The following is an 18302-nucleotide window of genomic DNA, read 5'->3' as shown; positions in this document are numbered from 1 at the left end:
ACCTTTATATAAAAACACTGAAACACTGTGCAAAGAATGAATCCTGATGAAATATATATATATATATATATATATATATATATAAAACTAAATCTAATTTAAATCCTGCACAGCATAGTAGGGTTACCACCTGTCATGTATAAAATAAGAATGTCCCATATTCCAGTGTAAAATGCTATATCCAATACTGATATAGTTTTGTCTTGTATTTCAGGTCCCCCCCCCCTCTCTCTTTCTCTGTCGAGTTAGGGATCCTCTCCAAATGCATGTGTTTGAAAGGGTGTGTGAAAGGTCACGTATTTAAGCTCTGCGTAGCCAAGAAAAGATTTGCAAATTCATGTGTATGTGTGTGCACCGTGTGTGTGTGTGTGTGTGTGTGTGTGTGTGTGTGTGTAACAAATTCCAGAGGGAACATCCTTTGGGCTGCAATAGATTGTAATGGATTGCTTTGAAGTCACTTCAGCACCAGATTAAAAAATAAAATAGAATCGGCACCAGTTGTTGTTGTTCTTGTTTTCAATAAGAAGAAGAAGAAGAAGAAGAAGAAGAAGAAGAAGAAGAAGAAGAAGAAGAAGAAGAAGAAGAAGAAGAAGAAGAAGCAGCAGCAGCAGCCACCACATCAAATACAATAAAACATCGAACATTAAAAACTTCCCTATAGAGGGCTGCCTTCAGGTGTCTTCTTTGTCTGATAGTTTGCTTGACATCTGACAGGAGGGCGTTCTGCAGGTCGGGCATTACTACTGAAAAGGCCCTCTGCCTGGTTCCCTGTGACCTCACTTCTCACAGTGAGGGAACCACCAGAAGGCCCTCGGAGCTGGACCTCCGTGTCTGGGATGAAAGATGGGGGTGAAGATGCTCTTTCAGGTATACAGGGCCGAAGCCATTTACGACTTTAAAGGTCAGCACCAACACTTTGAATTGTGGTCAGAAAGATACTGGGATCCAATGTAGGTATTTTAAGGCTGGTGTTGTGTTATATGTGTTATAAACAGTTTTGCTGGGTAATCACTGAGGGTGCTTTAGAGGCTGAAGGACACAACATATTTGCTTTCAACACTGGACTCGTAATCTGGTGAACCGGGTTTGATTCCCTGCTCCTCCACATGAAGCTGCTAGGTGACCTTGGGCTAGTCACACTTCTCTGAAGTCTCTCAGCCCCACTCACCTCACAGAGTGTTTGTTGTGAGGGAGGAAGGTAAAAGGAGATTCTTAGCCGCTTTGAGACTCCTTCGGGTAGTGATAAAGTGGGATATCATATCCAAACTCCTCCTCCTCCTCTTCTTCTTTTCTCTTGGATTCTTGTAGAGTCTTATGCCACCTGCCCTTTGGAGCAATCATGCTCAGAAATCTTAAGGAGCTTCCTGGAGTCCTCAAGATGCTTTGGTGCAATGATGTCAATGACCCACTCCATCCCAACATTCCACACTGAAACTAGGGTCTCAAAAGGAGCACCAGTTGTGCTGCCTGGAAAATACCTCAGAGCCTTCAGAAATCCCTGAGGTTTCATCCGTTTCTCCAGTGGACTACCTTTACTAGTTCACCACCCCTGTGAAGAGAGTCAGTCACAACCAATCCATACCTCGCCATGAGGTGATCCTTCCATGACAAATAGGGCTGTGCACTGGATTCCAGACAGAGCCCAGATCTCAAATCAAATTGGTCCCAGTTTGATCCCCAAGGCCAGGTTGACTGACCCAATGTATCTACATTAATTTCCAACAACTGCAATCCTTAAAAACATGTTTACATTTTCATCTAGGTGAACTTTTGGTCCATTAAACCCTGCTGCCTTATGTCCACATAATTGAGGGATAATGGCATGTTGACCTGGTTGTACAGCATCTAATCCTCAATTAAGGGCAGGAATATCTTCCAGACGGAGCAGTCGGAATTGCCCAATGCTGTCTTTTCAGATAAAGGCCATTGGAATTATGAGGAATTAAGAGTTTATCCTATTCCTAGGTTCCTCCCTTGTTTGTTTGAGTATTGTCTCTTCAGATTTTCTGCACCAGCTCTGCAGACTGATGGAGCAAGAACCTTTTTTCTGTTCATTCTGTTTTCTGTTGTAGTCTTGATTTCTTATTCTTCCGATAAGTTTCACCATTTCTGCATACTCCATTAGTTTTTGCATCCAATCTTCTTTTGTTGGGGCCTCTTCATCCTTCCACTTTTGGGCAAATAATATTCTTGCAGCTGTAGTTGCATACATAAATAAATTTCTATACTGTTTGGGTAGTTCTAATCTTATAATTTCCAAAAGAAAAGTTTCTTTCTGGTTTTTTTTTAATGAAAATTCAATTCATTATATATCATTTTCCAGTAAGCTTTAACTTTATTACAAGACCACCACATGTGAAAAAGGTGCTTTTTTTCTCTTTACATTTCCAACATCTATTTGACTTTTATTTATACATTTTTTGCCCCATTTACTAGGTGTTCGGTACCATCTATATAACATTATAATTTTCTCTTAAACCGTAACATGCTGTAAATTTTATATCCATATATATTTGCAATTCATTTTTACTCTCGTCATTCATATTTTTTTTACCAGGAACTTGGTTTTATCTTGGTTAATCTTAAGACCTGCTATTTCTCCAAAAACTTTTATCTCTCCTAATGCTTTCAGAATTGACACTATTGGTTCTTCTACAGAAATCACCGCCTCATCTGCAAATGCTTTTGATTTGTATTGTCTCTGTCTCACCCGGGACTCTCTTATATCTGGTGCTATTTAATATAGACATCAGTGGTGTGTGGTCAATGGACTAAGGGGACTAGGCTAGTCCCCTAAATGTTCCCCTGGTGTCTCCTTGGAAAGAGGCAGGAGGACGCCAACATCCTGTTAGAGCCCTGGCACTGTCAGGGACCATTCTGAGGAGGGCTGCACCAAGGAAGAATGGTGGGAGCCACCCCTCACACTGATCCTGAATCTTCTCAGGAGCAGGAGGACAGTATAGATTTGGAACAGTGGTTTGCAGAGGGGCATAGTTCAGAAGGCAGAAGCTGGGATACACTGGATGGAGAACAGCTAGCAGAAGAAACACCAGAAGAGAGAGAGAGTTAACAGATTCACAGTCTCTAGATAGCATCCACCCGCCTCCCCCTAACTCCCTTTGTGCTGCAAAAGGGGCAGAGACTCAGAGTGACCAACTCATAGCTAAGAGTGGCAAGCTCGGAGCCACTAGCTTGGTGTTAATTGTAAATAAACGTACCATAAAACTGCCAGAGACTGATTCATTCTTACCGGAGCTTGCTTGCCTGCCTGAGATCATTACAATTCTGTTTCCTTATGTAACAGAATCACATACTGTCCAACATTTTGGGAGGGCAAAGCAGGATATTCCATCCTATCAATCCTGCCTGATCTCCACAGTTTAGCAGAATAGACACAAATTATAAAACTCCACACATAGCTCAGCAGATGAGCAGAGGGCTGGGTTTTCCCTAAATTTCTGTGGGAGAAGATTACACAAGAATATAACACAACCTCCCACCCCACCCATTTCCTCCATCCTTCTGACTTATTTAGTGTTGGCATTACAATCTGCATTAAATGTATACCTGCACCACAACTGCATGAATTAGTCTGGGCCACATCCGTTTGTGGTGACGAAAATGTGATATGTTTGTCTTTAATGATTGAGGTGTTCTTTGTACACACGTACACCTATGAAAATTTCTTGTCTTTTTCCATGCTCCTGGTGAACACCATGTAATTGGGGAGAGGTCCCTATTTTACTAATGGCCACTATTGGAACATGCACATCAGAAGCAGCTGGATTTCAGAAAAAATAAGAATTCCCCACTGATTTTTGCTTCCCTGTGGCTGCTGAAAACAGGGGGGGGGGGACCTCTCCTTGAGCATGGCAAAAGGGAGGCAGTCCAGAAGGGCTCTAAATGTGGAAACTGCTACCTCTTCATGTTAGCTATGCTTCTCTTACAGATTATCAGCAAGAAAAAGAGCAAGGAGAGTTGCCCAGCCCTCAGCTATGCCACACTCAGCTAGCTATCAGTAGAGAAAGCTGAAAACCCAGATGCTCCCGAGCCAGATTCAAGTTGTACTTTGCACAGAAACCATGTGCCTGAGTGATCATGAGCAAGGACAGTGAAGGCAAACAGAAGACGGCTGTGGACACAGAATACCCGAGTGATTGCACCGATGGATCATGACTTTGATGCACAAATAAGACATGGGTGGAGAGCTCAGGTGGGGGGCAATTCCATAAGTTCACCTGGTGAAGCAGACAGATGAGATTCCCTTCCACTTGATGATAATAATAATTTTTATTTATACCCCGCCATCCCCAGCCAAGGCCGGGCTCAGGGCAGCTAACAAACAATAATAAAATCAAGTTGAATGAATGCAGCTTAAAAACAAGATTAAAATACAACAATTAAAATATTGAAACATTAAAATATTAAAATGCAGCCTCATCACAGGAGGAGAAAGGAAAAGGAAAAAGAAAGAGGGGGAGGGAATCAAATTGGCTCCAAGCCAAAGGCCAGGTGGAACAACTCTGTCTTACAGGCCCTGTGGAAAGAAATCAGATCCTGCAGGGCCCTGGTCTCATGAGGCAGAGTGTTCCACCAGGCCGGAGCCAGTATTGAAAAGGCCCTGGCTCTGGTTGAAGCTAATCTAACTTCCTTAGGGCCCGGGACCACTAGGGTGTTGCTATTTATGGACCTTGAGGCTCTCCTTGGGGCATACCGGGAGAGGCAGTCCCGTAGATATGAGGGTCCTAGGCCGTGAAGGGCTTTAAAGGTCAAAACCAGCACCTTAAATCTTACCCTGTACTCCACCGGGAGCCAATGCAGCTGGAAAAGCACTGGGTGAATATGCTCCCATGGCAGAGACCCCGTGAGGAGCCTCGCTGCTGCATTCTGCACCCGCTGGAGTTTCTGGGACAGCTTCAAGGGCAGCCCCGCGTAGAGCGAATTACAGTAGTCAAGCCTGGAGGTGACCGTCACATGGATCACTGTGGCCAGGTCGGGGCAGGAAAGGTAAGATAATGTTATCTTGCTCCTGCCGAGGGAAGAAGGCTGGTACTTAAGGTAGCAGCTATATGACAGGGAGAAAGGATGGTTCCCTCAGGTCTCTGCCCAGGAGATCACCAACCACAGCGTTGTGGAGTTCAGTGTGCCATGCATGGAAGAGCTGTACATAGAAACCGAAGCATTTGTCCATTGGAGTGCTCTGGATACAAAGCCATTGATGAGCCCAGAGAAGGCACATCTGTGTGGTTGCTGCCTCTTTGTGTTTCTCCTGGTTCAAAAGAGTTCTCCTGGCATCAGATATGGCTCACAGGAGAGCCACCATCCCAAGAGATGGTAGCCTTGCAGCAGCACTGTCCGGTGGATGTCCTTTGTCTAAATATCCAAAGACTGTACTGGCCAGTGTTTTTGTTAAGTTTCTAGAAAACTGATGTAGAGCTGTATAGTTAGATCCAACTGTACGCATGCTTTTGGGAGCTAGTGGGGACCCCTTTCGTGTTCACTCTTTTTCTAAATTGTTGTATATCCGGTGTAGCTATCTTGTTGCATTTCTTCTATTCCAGTGCATTTGTTCCTGGATTGATGGCTAGTGCTGTATTCAGCTCTGACATCTTTGTGAAAGAAACATGTAGTGCAGTGGCGTAGCATGGGTTGTCAACACCCAGGGCAAGGCAAGTAATTTGCGCCCCCTAACCTGTGGATTTGCGCCCCCTAACCTGTGGATTTGCACCCCCTAACCCTAACCCCCAGATGTTGCGCCCGGTGCGGCCGGCCCCCCCTGCACCCCCCACGCTACGCCACTGATGTAGTGCAATGCTCACGCTGGATCTATTACACTTCGGAATCTGTCGGTTTTAAACATATTACTGTAACCAAGTGACTTAATAAAAGCTGCATGGTGTTGTTATCACTGTGTTTGCAGGAGGGGTTTGTGCTTCAGCGTAAGGATTAAACTCTAAAGTTAACCAACTCTAAAAGCAGTTGGAGTTGTATGAGCAGCAATTGGGCTTTGGCAAGAGCAACTGACAGGGCAGGATTGGCTCCATTATTCCAGCCACACAGCACTCATCTTTCCTGACACACCCATACTTCCTGTCTGAAGAATAGCTGTGATATTATAGAATTAAGGATGGTCTGGAATGTGTGACCTGACTATTAAAGTGATTAGTTTTCCCCTTCTCACCTGAGATCTGTGTGGGATGTCAAGGGATGCTATGTTTCACAAGGCATGAAGTACTTCCATGCCAAAGTGACCTGCGTCGGCTACAAGGAAATTCCCTTCTTTGGTGCTTCTTCGCTTAAGGAGAATGGCATTCGGTGAAACTCTGTGGATGCTGACATTATATGTGGCCATTTTAATCCATTCTTTGCTGCTTGCATGGGGAGTTTATTACCATCTCACCAGGACCCACATTCCTCCAGGAATCACCCATGGTGCAAAATTACAAATTATCAGTATGGCTTCGGGATATCTCTTCGGACTGGTAAGTGTGTGTATGATCATTTTCTCTTACTGAGCAACTTGTATGGGATACAGACTGCCTGTGTCTGTCAAGGGAAGAGGGAGCATCTTTGAGTTCCAACTTGTGTCTTGTGAATTACTCTGCCCATCTCTAATATCTCCAAACCCCACCCCCCCAACCACATTGTGATAATGCCTTCCACACTTCAAGCAAATGAGGGTTTTTGGGGGGGTTTTCTTGCATGCAGCCTGAGTATTGGTTTTTCTTTTCAGAGCACTTACACAAATTCCGTCCAGCTGTCATATTTACAGTGTTACAAGTCTCTCCCTCTGCAAATGCAGTAATAAAGAGTCCACTTGTGATATATCAGTGGTTCAGTGCTTGGACGTCGATCCAGTAATCAGACGTTTCGTCCCTAAATAGCTTAGTCATTGAGTTTTGTAGCAGCTAATATACAAGAGAGGACAGTATGTAAATGGCTTAAAGTAGGGTTATATCTGTCCCCATCAGCATGTTTCCATCAGGAGCAGGGCCATCTTTAGCATATGTGCTGCCGGGGTGTAATGATTCGCTCAACGCCCCCAAATTAACTTTCATTATGCTTATGTCAGACACCACGCTTATGCCTTATCTCTTGTTTATGAAAGAAGGGAGAAAAAAGAAACAAGCTTTTTTATTTGCTCGTTTATTTTGTTGTTGTTGTTGTTTAGTCGTTTAGTCGTGTCCGACTCTTCGTGACCCCATGGACCAGAGCACGCCAGGCACCTCTGTCCTCCACTACCTCTCGCAGTTTGGTCAAACTCATGCTGGTAACCTCGAAAACACTATCCAACCATCTCGTCCTCTGTCGCCCCCTTCTCCTTGTGCCCTCCATCTTTCCCAGCATCAGTGTCTTCTCCAGGGAGTCTTCTCTTCTCATGAGGTGGCCAAAGTACTGGAGCCTCAGCTTCACGATCTGTCCTTCCAGTGAGCACTCAGGGCTGATTTCCTTAAGAATGGATGTGTTTGATCTTCTTGTAGTCCATGGGACTCTCAAGAGTCTTCTCCAGCACCATAATTCAAAAGCATCAATTCTTCGGCGATCAGCCTTCTTTATGGTCCAGCTCTCACTTCCATACATCACTACTGGGAAAACCATGGCTTTAACTATACGGACCTTTGTTGGCAAGGTGAAGTCTCTACTTCTCAAGATGCTGTCCAGGCCTGTCATTGCCCTTCTCCCAAGAAGCAGGCGTCTTTTAATTTCGAGGCCGCTGTCACCATCTGCAGTGATCAGGGAGCCCAAGAAAGTAAAATCTCTCACTGCCTCCATTTCTTCCCCTTCTATTTGCCAGGAGGTGATGGGACCAGTGGCCATGATCTTCGTTTTTTTGATGTTGAGCTTCAGACCATATTTTGCGCTCTCCTCTTTCACCCTCATTAAAAGGTTATTTAATTCCTCCTCACTTTCTGCCATCAAGGTTGTGTCATCTGCATATCTGAGGTTGTTGATATTTCTTCCGGCAATCTTAATTCCATCTTGGGATTCATCCAGCCCAGCCTTTCGCATGATGTATTCTGCATATAAATTAAATAAGCAGGGAGACAAAATACAGCCTTGTCGTACTCCTTTCCCAATTTTGAACCAATCAGTTGTTCCATATCCAGTTCTAACTGTAGCTTCTTGTCCCACATAGAGATTTCTCAGGAGACAGATGAGGTGATCAGGCACTCCCATTTCTTTAAGAACTTGCCATAGTTTGCTGTGGTCGACACAGTCAAAGGCTTTTGCATAGTCAATGAAGCAGAAGTAGATGTCTTTCTGGAACTCTCTAGCTTTCTCCATAATCCAGCGCATGTTTGCAATTTGGTCTCTGGTTCCTCTGCCTCTTCGAAATCCAGCTTGCACTTCTGGGAGTTCTCGTTTATTTACAATACACTTATACTTAAGTACTTAAGTACACAACAACACCACATTTAACATAAGTATTGTTTAGGCACCTACTTAGGAGAAACATCAGTCGTGTAAAAGGTGCCGCTGCCACATAGCAGCTCAGTGCAATACATACCATAATATTTTGATGTAAGAGTTAATTTTTCGTGCACAGCGCCATTGTGAATGACAAGCGTTGCCTTTGAGTCTGACAAGCGCCACCGTTGTAAATGTCAAGTGCCACCACTGGTGCGGCTCGTCTTTGGTAAACGAGCGCACAAAATCGAAAGTCCTTTAGTGAAACAGTAGGTATACATTTCGGTAATACCTAGGTATATATGTATTTTGTTTTTCTAGCTTCATCAAAATTATTTATAATTTCATAACAGGTAGATAGTTAAGAGCTTAGGTGGCTTCAGCGGCAGGCACCTGGCGCCCCCCAGAATTCAGCGCCCGGGTGCCCCGCACCCCTTGCACCCCTGGGTAAATACGGCTCTGATCAGGAGGAGCATAAAAAGAGGACTGTGTCCTACTGTGGTGTTAGAACATTCCTACCTAAAGGGGAAAGCCCACCTCTCTTTCCATTGCATTTTTATTCTGAATCCTGTGCTCCATCCTGCTACTCATCCTGCCCACCCCAACTTTTTTTAAAAAAAGTGCTCAGGTTTGGTTTCTCTCCATTTGTCCCCACCCCCTCTTAATATTAAAGGCTAATCCTTGTGAAAATGCACCAGCATTTTAGTACATACTTCTTCAGGGGTGCCAACTTGAATAAAATATTGGGATGTGACATATTTGAAAGCCCATCAACCTGATGGGGGGGTGTTTTGGCCCCCTCCAATATCTTAGGGTAGGGACCTTGGCCCCTAGGATTTGGCTCCTAAGCATCTAATAATCCTCTTATTATTTGTGCTCGGTTGTGACTAATAAACGTATTTGCAAGCAATTGACCTTAATGTGATGCATTTTCATACGTCATTAGGTAAGACGTTTATGTAGGGTTTTTGTTGTTGTTGTTGTTGTTGTTGTTGTTGTTAAAAGGCAAACAAATTTAATTTCCCCCATCCCTATTTATCACTACAGGTGACAAAAAGTGGGTAAAGCCAGAAGAGATTCGGGAAATGAGAGTGATCCCAACTGTTAGGGGCAGGGTTGGCAAGGGGGAAAGATGTGATTGATTTGTGCCATTCTAAGTCAGGACGCGGGTGGCACTGTGGGTTAAACCACAGAGCCTAGGGCTTGCCGATTGGAAGGTCGGCGGTTCGAATCCCCACGACGGGGTGAGCTCCCGTTGCTCGGTCCCAGCTCCTGCCAACCTAACAGTTCGAAAGCACGTCAAAGTGCAAGTAGATAAATAGGTACCACTCCGGTGGGAAGGTAAACGGTGTTTCCATGCGCTGCTCTGGTTCGCCAGAAGCGGCCTAGTCATGCTGGGCACATGACCCGGAAGTTGTACACCGGCTCCCTCGGCCAATAAAGCGAGATGAGCGCCGCAACCCCAGAGTCTGCCACGACTAGACGTAATGGTCAGGGGTCCCTTTACCTTTACCTAAGGTGGACGTTGGCATTTCTCTGCCTCTCAGTTCTGGTTCTCTCCATGGCGGGAGGTTGAGCTTTGGGCTTTTCACTGTGAATGCAAAAAGATCTGAAACGGATCATAAATGCTAAATGTTTTGGTCCAAATAGGGGCTGCTCCTGGAAAAACTTGGCATTTGCCACAGGTATATGATCTGGAGGATCTTAGATGTTTGGATATCACCAAAACACTACCAAGGGCTGATAATAAAGGACCTGGTTTTCGATGGGGTGCCAGTCAGGGTGCACTGGCCCCAAACATCACCTGCTGAGAACAGGAGAGGAGTGATGTATTTTCATGGAGGTATTGCTCTCTTCGGAACAATGCGTAAGTTCTTTGAAAGCATCTTAAAACTATATTGTTCTATGATAATTTGGGAGTCCTGAAATGTTTGCCATGGAGGGTGGTGGGAGTGGTTTGTACTGCCCCTGTATGTAGCTCAAGTTAAATTCCCATGGCAGGATGGGATTCTATTACAAGAAAATGAGACAGAGAAATCCATTCACACTGGTGACCAATTCTGTATCCTCACCAGCCTTAATGGTCAATGAAAAATCCTTAAAATGCCAAAGAGCATGTTTCTGCTTTGTACGCCAAATGATTTGAAAAGAGGTTCCAGAAATGGTCAGAAATAACTAAGCAGAAATGTGCACTGAGCCTTGGTTCTGTTTATATTTATATTTATATTTATATTTATATTTATATTTATTTGGTTCAATCCAACTAAGTTTCTCCCAGAGTAGGTTCATTAGGTTTCAGGGTTTTGTTTTGCTTCTTCTTCTTTTTTACAATTCAGTGGCCTATAAATTTTATTAAATAAAATTTTATTCAATAAATAAGTAAAATAAGATAAATAGACCCAAATTAGTCATATCTGTTAATTTTAATGGATTTACTTTTTTGGGGGGGGGGGTTAGAGCAGGAGCCTTCTATCTATATTGGTACCCTGTAGTCTGTCCCAGAGTCTGGTTCTGGAGACTGTATCAAAGGCTGCTTTTAGGTCAACGAAGGCAGTGTATAGTGAGGCCTGGGTTAGATTGGAAATGGGGATGATGAAAGTGGAGGCTAGCATCTGCCTAACATCAATCTACAAATGGCTGACATTGAATCTGCTCCCCCGAGGGATAGCCCCATTGATCCTCTGCGACCAATTCCAGTCGGGCTGGCAGACTGCAGTCCTGAACACCCTCCGGAAATTGGGCTTTGCCCCTCAAGCCCTTCTAAGTCTGGGTTTGGGCCAGGCAAAAGCCACAGTCAGGCAAAGAATATTAGATACCAGGAGACAACAGGATTGCACAAGGTGCCCCGACTCTAAAATTGGAGAGATCAAGAGATATATAGCCTCACCGGCAGCATATCTCTTCTTTCTTGTATCTAGAGATGCAAGAAGGGCCTTTACACTCGCCAGAAGCTCGGCTCTTCCCTCGCCGGTCCTGGATGGAGCTTTTAGAAAAGTCCTCTACGCTCAGAGACTTTGCACCTGTCCATTGGGAGAGATAGGAAGCCCAGAACACTTGTTCTTTAAACGTCCCTTTTACGAAGAGGCACGTAGTAAGTTCATTGATCCCCTACTGGTGAGGCTCGCTGACCTCCCGCAAAAGCAAAAATTTGACCTTTTGCTGTTAGGCAAAGATCAGAAGATGACCTGGATGGTCGCCAGATTCTGTCTACATATCTGTAGGCGCAGACCATCGCCCAATTCAAAATAGTCCGGCATGAAAATCCCCAAACTCGGTTCCATGGGTGACTGTGAGTCAACTCCCTGGGATAGTTTATTGTTGTACATTGTTTCTAAATTTATTGTTGTACATTGTTTCAATTGTCTGTTTTAACCATATTTGCACATCAGTTTCTAATGCTGTGAGTGTCCTCCATTTCAGAGGCTTCTACTCTGCAGCCTCTTATAGTTGTTTTAACTGCGAGTCTTTTAGTTCTTATGCTCTTACAGTTGCTTTAACTGTGCGTTTTTATTTGTTTTTAGTTCTTATCTGTTTTAATTATCAGTTTTTATCCATCCATTATCCGTGTTTAATCTTGTATTTTATTCAGATGTTTTTATCCTATGCTTGTTTCTTTGTCCTTATCTGCTCCAACATTTATCTGTTTTAAAAAATCCTAACTGCTATTTTATTTATATGTTGTTTTTGTTTTTTTATCCTGGTCTGTGACCGTAATAAAGTTCATTCATTCATTCATTCAATGGATTTACTTTGAGGAGGGCTATCGCTGGCTGTAACTCAAAATGATTTCAACATGCATGACCAGGAAATTTTGTTATGGATGCTCCCTGCCCCCTATAGCTGTTGACTGTGTGTGTGTGTGTGTTTTCACCCCCCAGGAGCCTTTGAAAGAACATGCTGCTATATTGCCCACCAAAGTGAGTCAGTGGTTGTGAATGTCAAGTAAGTGGTTACGCTCTCTTTGTAAAAAAAAGGGTGTGTGAGAGTCCCCTCATCTTCTAATCCTTCCTAAGACCTGAGCCCGGAGGAAGCCTGCTAAAATTTACATAGCGATTTGGCCAACCTTTCAAATGGACATTCCGTTTTGCATTTGGATATTTTTTATGTTCTAGGGCCCCATCATAAGATGAGTTCTGCTGGTTCAGGTCAGTGAATGGCCCATTTAATCCAACATCCTGTTCTCAACCAGTTGCCCATGGGAAGCCAGCAAGCGGAAACTAAGTGCAACAGGCCTCTCCCCAGTTGTGATTCTCAGAAAGTCGTATTCAGGTGCATATTGCATCATCTGTAATTTTATTCAAGCACAGCCACTTTCAGGGAATGATCTGAAACCTCTGAACCTCTCCTACCCCTAGTGTGGACTGATGGGCTAGTTCATGGGTAGGCAAACTAAGGCCCAGGGGCCGGATCCAGCACAATCACCTTCTCAATCCAGCCTGTGGATGGTCCGGGAATCAGCATGTTTTTACATGAGTAGAATGCGTGCTTTAATTTAACATGCATCTCTGGATTATTTGTGGGGCATAGGAATTCATTCAGTTTCCCCACTTCAAAATATAGTCCGGCCCCACACAAGGTCTGAGGGACAGTGGACTGCCCCCCCCCCCGATGAAAAAATTTGCTGACCCCTGACCTCTAGTTTCATTTTTTCTCAGTTTCTTCCTTTTGCTTAAGTCTTAAATTCAGTTCTCCACATAAGCTTGCCTTTAAAAAAGAGTCCTCACAAAAACTGTTTGAATTCTTGTTTGAATTCACCCTTATTTTTGTATGTTATTTTCAAGAATATATATATGCATTTTTATGCCCACTTTACCCCAGTAAAGCATTTAGTTCTATACATTCCTTGGCTGGAAAACTGCACTGTGTATGTTTCAAAGGATGATTGTGTTTCTGTTTGTGCACTGTGTACGGAAACTTCAAATTAGGTGTGTTTATCTGCAGAGGTGAACTGAACTGGAATTTCTTCTCCAACGCTACCCAAGGTGGAGCATGAAAAGAAAGAGAGGAGCAAAATTCCTATAAAATCTTATAGAATCTCAGTCCACAACTATCATCTCTCTCTCCCCTCAGTGTCATATAGATATTTTTGTTTCATTTTAATTGAAGTAGAAACAGACATCAAAATGGCATAGCACAATTTGCAAGAATACCTCAGAATATACATAGGTAATCCTTAACCCTTCTTGGGAAGCGGGTGGTGCTATGGTCTAAACCACTAAGCCTAGGGCTTGCTGATTGGAAGGTCAGCGGTTTGAATCCCCACGACGAGGTGAGCTCCCGTTGCTTGGTCCCAGCTCCTGCCAACCTAGCAGTTCGAAAGCACGTCAAAGTGCAAGTAGATAAATAGGTACCACTCTGGCGGGAAGGTAAACGGCGTTTCCGTGTGCTGCTCTGGTTTCACCAGAAGTGGCCAAGTCATGCTAGCCACATGACATGGAAAAACTGTCTGCAGACAAACGTCTCTCCCTTGGCCAGTAAAGTGTGATGAGCATCACAACCCCAGAGTCCTTCACAACTGGACTTAACTGTCAGGAGTCCTTTACCTTTACCCCTTAACCCTATTGTTGTTTTCATGTTTCAGCTTTACCTTATTTTTTTGGAGTTCTAGGGTTTGCAATCGGCAGCAATGTCGGGGTGGAAATTGACAAAATGTCCAGGAAAATCAGCAACTTTTCTTTCCAGATTTCCACTGTTTTACTCTTAGTTGGAGATGAGCTGTGGCGTTTATTTAGCTCCACAGTATACTAGTATAATCTGAGGGTGCTTTATTTTGATGAGAGAATTAAAAACAGTGGCCCTAAACTGGGAGATTAAAACAAAACCCAGATAGCTTGAAAATTCAAAGCAATATACCAGGGTTGGAAACCTCAGGGATGCAGGCTGAATGGAGCACTCTGTCCCTCAGAACTCACCCCAGATGACCACCTCCATAGTCCCTGTTTTGTGTGCACACACACACACACACGCTTCATCTGCCTGGCTGGAATGTGCATATTTTGCAAAGTTGGAGGAATGTGTGGTGTTCATAGGAAGTAGCCTACGAGTACAAAGATAAACTTTGCATTTTATGTCTGCTTAGGCTCTGGTTCCACCCATCATGTAGTCCCCAGAAGGTTGCACAGACAGGAATTTGCCCTATGGGGTAAAAAAAGACACCCCCCATACACACCTTCAATATGCCATGAAGAAACATGCTCATTTTCTATGCAATGTACACTGTTGAATTTATAAAATCTCTCTCTTTCATGTAAGTTTCCGGTTAGCTCCTGAGCATCTGTATCCAACTCCGGCACTGGACTGCCGTACTGCTGCAATCCACTTTTTGAAGCATGCAAAGGAATACGGAGTGGACCCCAACCGAATTGCCATTGGAGGGGACAGTGGCGGGGGCACGATTGCTGCAGCTGTCTGTCAACAACTAGTGGCAAGGAAGGATCTCCCAAGAGTGCGAGCTCAGTTCCTGGTCTACCCTTTCCTCCAAGCAGTGGACTTCAATTTGCCTTCCTATCAGCAAAACCGTTCCATTCCTCTGTTGTTCAGGAAACGAGCTGTCAAACACGGTTTCAAGTATCTCACAGGGAAGATGATCAATGTAGACGGAATCATAAAGGGCGCCCATGTCTCTGCAGATATATGGCTGAAGCACCGGAAATGGATTAGTGCTGACAACATCCCAGAAGAGTTTAAGGGCAGGGGCTATGTCCCAGCAGTACCTCCTCCATTTTCTGAAAAGCTTCATGAACTCTGCAAACGAGGTTTTGAGACAATGTTTTCCCCCCTCTTAGGGGAGGATAACATCATCTGCCAGCTCCCTGAGACTTTCATTTTAACCTTTGAGTATGATCTTATCCGGGATGACGGACTGTTATACAAGAAACGTCTAGAGGACAATGGTGTGCCAGTGACATGGCATCATCTTCAGGATGGTTTCCATGGAATAACTGTATCTTTTGGCCTGGGGCCATTTGAATTTCCAGCTGCAAGGAAATGTTTGCAGCATGTAGCAGATTTCTTAAAAGGTATATAGAAATAAATGGCCCATTTTGTCCTGCGCTGGTAGTCTTCCCCTTCTGTGCAGGCATATTCTTTTTCATGCCCTGCTCTCCCAATCATAACATTAAAAAAAACTGAAAGTCAGATCAAATGTTTGGCACAGTCTAATTTATTAAAGTCAATGTGCTGGACATAAGAAAAGCCTTCAGATTCAGGCCAATGGCCACACCTAGTCTAGCATACTGTTCTCACAATGACCAGGTAGATGCTGTCAAGAGTCCAGGTTCCCAGCTTGATAACACAGTAAGCGTAGGTAATTAAAAAGGAGGATTTATTGTAAATACAAACAGATAGCTCCGGATGGCCCTAGCAAAGCCACCGGCATTATCACTCAAGATGACCCTTCTGAAGACTCCTTCTGGTGTCGACAGAAGATATTGAACTTTTGACCTTTATGTCTCTTATTTTGCTTCCTGTCTAGCAGCCCCCCAATTCGCCTCTGCCTTGGACTTTTTTGTCAGCTACAGCCTCTTCCTATTCCGAAAAACTGTCTGTGTGGCTGTTCAAGCCTTTTTGAGCTTCCTGAGACCTTTGGCTGTTTTCCAGCCCGCTCTCAGTTGTTCCCTTGGCAACTGGCCGTCCAAGGTTAGAGGGAGTTGATGCTGGCAGCTGTGTGCTCTGCTCAGCCGGCATCGACTCCAAATTTCTCTGTTCCTGACTGTATTCAGCAGCCGGATGCATAGTTACACTGGGATCTGGCTCATTCCTGACAGATGCCTCTTGGGACACCCACAAGCAGTGCCTGAGAAAGCTCATAGCAGCTGACATTTGGAAGCATGCTGCCTTTAACTGTAGAGGAAGAACTTAGCCTTCTCTTTCATGAATTTGTCTAATCCTCTTTTAAGTACATCCATGTTCCTGACCATGTTCTGAAGGCAGCCCTCTTTAGGGAAGTTTTTAATGTTTGATGCTGTACTGTTTTTAATATTCAGTTGGAAGCCGCCCAGAGTGGCTGAGGAAACCCAGCCAGATGGGCAGGGTATAAATAATAAATTATTATTATTATTATTATTATTATTATTATCACTACCCCTTGCAGTAGCCAGCTTCACAGGTTAACTGCATACTTCCTTCTCAAACCAGTAAGCAACAAACGCTTAGGAATTCTATCTGACCACAAGGGTCTTTGTGAACTGGTTTGATGACAACTTAAGCTATGCCTGCTTTATTTTAATCAATAATGCTCTTTCCTTTCTACTTTCTTTTGTCTGTCCTGAATCTCCCAACACAGAGCGTCATAGGATGCCCCTGAGTTCTAGTGTTAGTGAGAGAGAAGAGGACAACTTCTTCCTCTTTGTCTTCCTCTGCTGTTGGACCCATTGATGGCCCCTGGTGGGCCATCTAGTGGGATGTAGGCATTTAAGTTCATTCATATATATATATAAATTTTACAATTTAGAATACTCATTTAAACATCCTTAAAATATCAATGACTCCCCCTTCTTCTCTTTCCAAGGTTCATTTTGCATATCATAAATATCTGCATTTTTTACATAAACTAAACCATTCAGTATTCCATAATTACATCCATCAAAACTTATTTACACTGTTGAATTCATCTTAATGCTGGCAACGTTTCTAAGTGTACACAACCCTCCCATATATTCAATAAACATGTTCCAATCTTCTCTAAACAGATGTTCTTATTGTTCTTTTATTCTATATGTTAAGTTTGAAAGCTGCGCAATATTCTGTCAGCTTAAGTTGCCTCGCTCGTTTTCCATTTTTGGGCTAACAAAACACGGGCTGCAGTAGTGGCCAGCCAGCTAGCTAAGCAGAGTAGACTCCTTGAAATTAATGGGCCTGAGTTACCCATATCCATTTTTGTCAGTGGGTCTTCCCTGGCTGTGATATAACATTGGATATAGCCTAATGGGGACGCGGGTGGCGCTGTGGATAAAACCTCAGCGCCTAGGACTTGCCGATCGCATGGTCAGCGGTTCGAATCCCCACGGCGGGGTGAGCTCCCGTCTTTCGGTCCCAGCTCCTGCCCACCTAGCAGTTCGAAAGCACCCCTAAGTGCAAGTAGATAAATAGGTACCGCTTTCTAGCGGGAAGGTAAACGGCGTTTCCGTGTGCTGCGCTGGTACCGGCTCGCCAAAGCAGCTTCGTCACGCTGGCCACATGACCCGGAAGTGTCTCCGGACAGCGCTGGCCCCCGGCCTCTTAAGGGAGATGGGCGCACAACCCTAGAGTCAGACACGACCAGCCCGTATGGGCAGGGGTACCTTTACCTTTACTTATAGCCTAATGAATATAGACATACCTTTGATCCCAAACGCCTTGCGAGTTGAATGTTTTGGCTCCTGAATGCCGCAAACCCAGAAGTGAGTGTCCTGGTTTGCGAACGTTCTTTGGAACCCGAATGTCCGACGCGGCTTCTGTGACTTCCGATTGGCTGCAAGAGCTTCCTTGGTTTCCGAAAGTTTTGGAAGTCAAACAGACTTCTGGAACAGATTCCGTTCGACTTCCAAGGTATGGCTGTATTGAACACATTGTCAGATTCTCTCTCTCTCTTCTTGTGAAATCCAGCAACTGTCGAAACAAAATTCCAGCCACGTCTGCAAGAGGTGAAACATTTAGCAATAAGAAGGAGCACTTGCGCAGAATGATTCCACGTGTGACATAAGTAAGACCTGTTGAGTAAACTGAACTCATTTCATTACACCCACCATGGGGAGGCTTATAACCAAACCCAAGTTAGTCTTTCAACTCTCTCCATATCAGGTCAACAAGCGAGGGAATGTTTGATCCCATTCTCCTGTGATCCACTACAGGTCAAACTTTCAAGGACCTTGAAATCACCTTGAAATGCAGTCCAATTCATCATTGACAAATAG

The 18302-nt window shown here is 44.1% G+C and overlaps 2 protein-coding genes across 2 annotated transcripts in view; one reads left to right on the top strand and one right to left on the bottom strand.

Moving 5' to 3' along the window:
• LOC114603186 (arylacetamide deacetylase-like 4) overlaps positions 1–18302 on the bottom strand; it is an 84202-nt gene that overhangs the window by 26984 nt on the left and 38916 nt on the right. The gene's annotated exons all lie outside the window — the stretch shown is intronic.
• Positions 5808–16322, top strand: LOC114602948 (arylacetamide deacetylase-like 4). Its single transcript, XM_028741679.2, has 4 exons — positions 5808–6482; positions 10060–10276; positions 12288–12351; positions 14662–16322. Exons 1-4 carry the CDS (start codon positions 6306–6308, stop codon positions 15434–15436), a joined length of 1233 nt encoding a protein of 410 aa, XP_028597512.2. The 5' UTR covers positions 5808–6305; the 3' UTR covers positions 15437–16322.

The sequence above is a fragment of the Podarcis muralis genome, chromosome 7, assembly GCF_964188315.1.
Source record: "Podarcis muralis chromosome 7, rPodMur119.hap1.1, whole genome shotgun sequence".
NCBI lineage: Eukaryota > Metazoa > Chordata > Lepidosauria > Squamata > Lacertidae > Podarcis > Podarcis muralis.
Note: the sequence above shows the minus strand (reverse complement) of the source record. Positions and strands in the feature narration are given on the sequence as shown.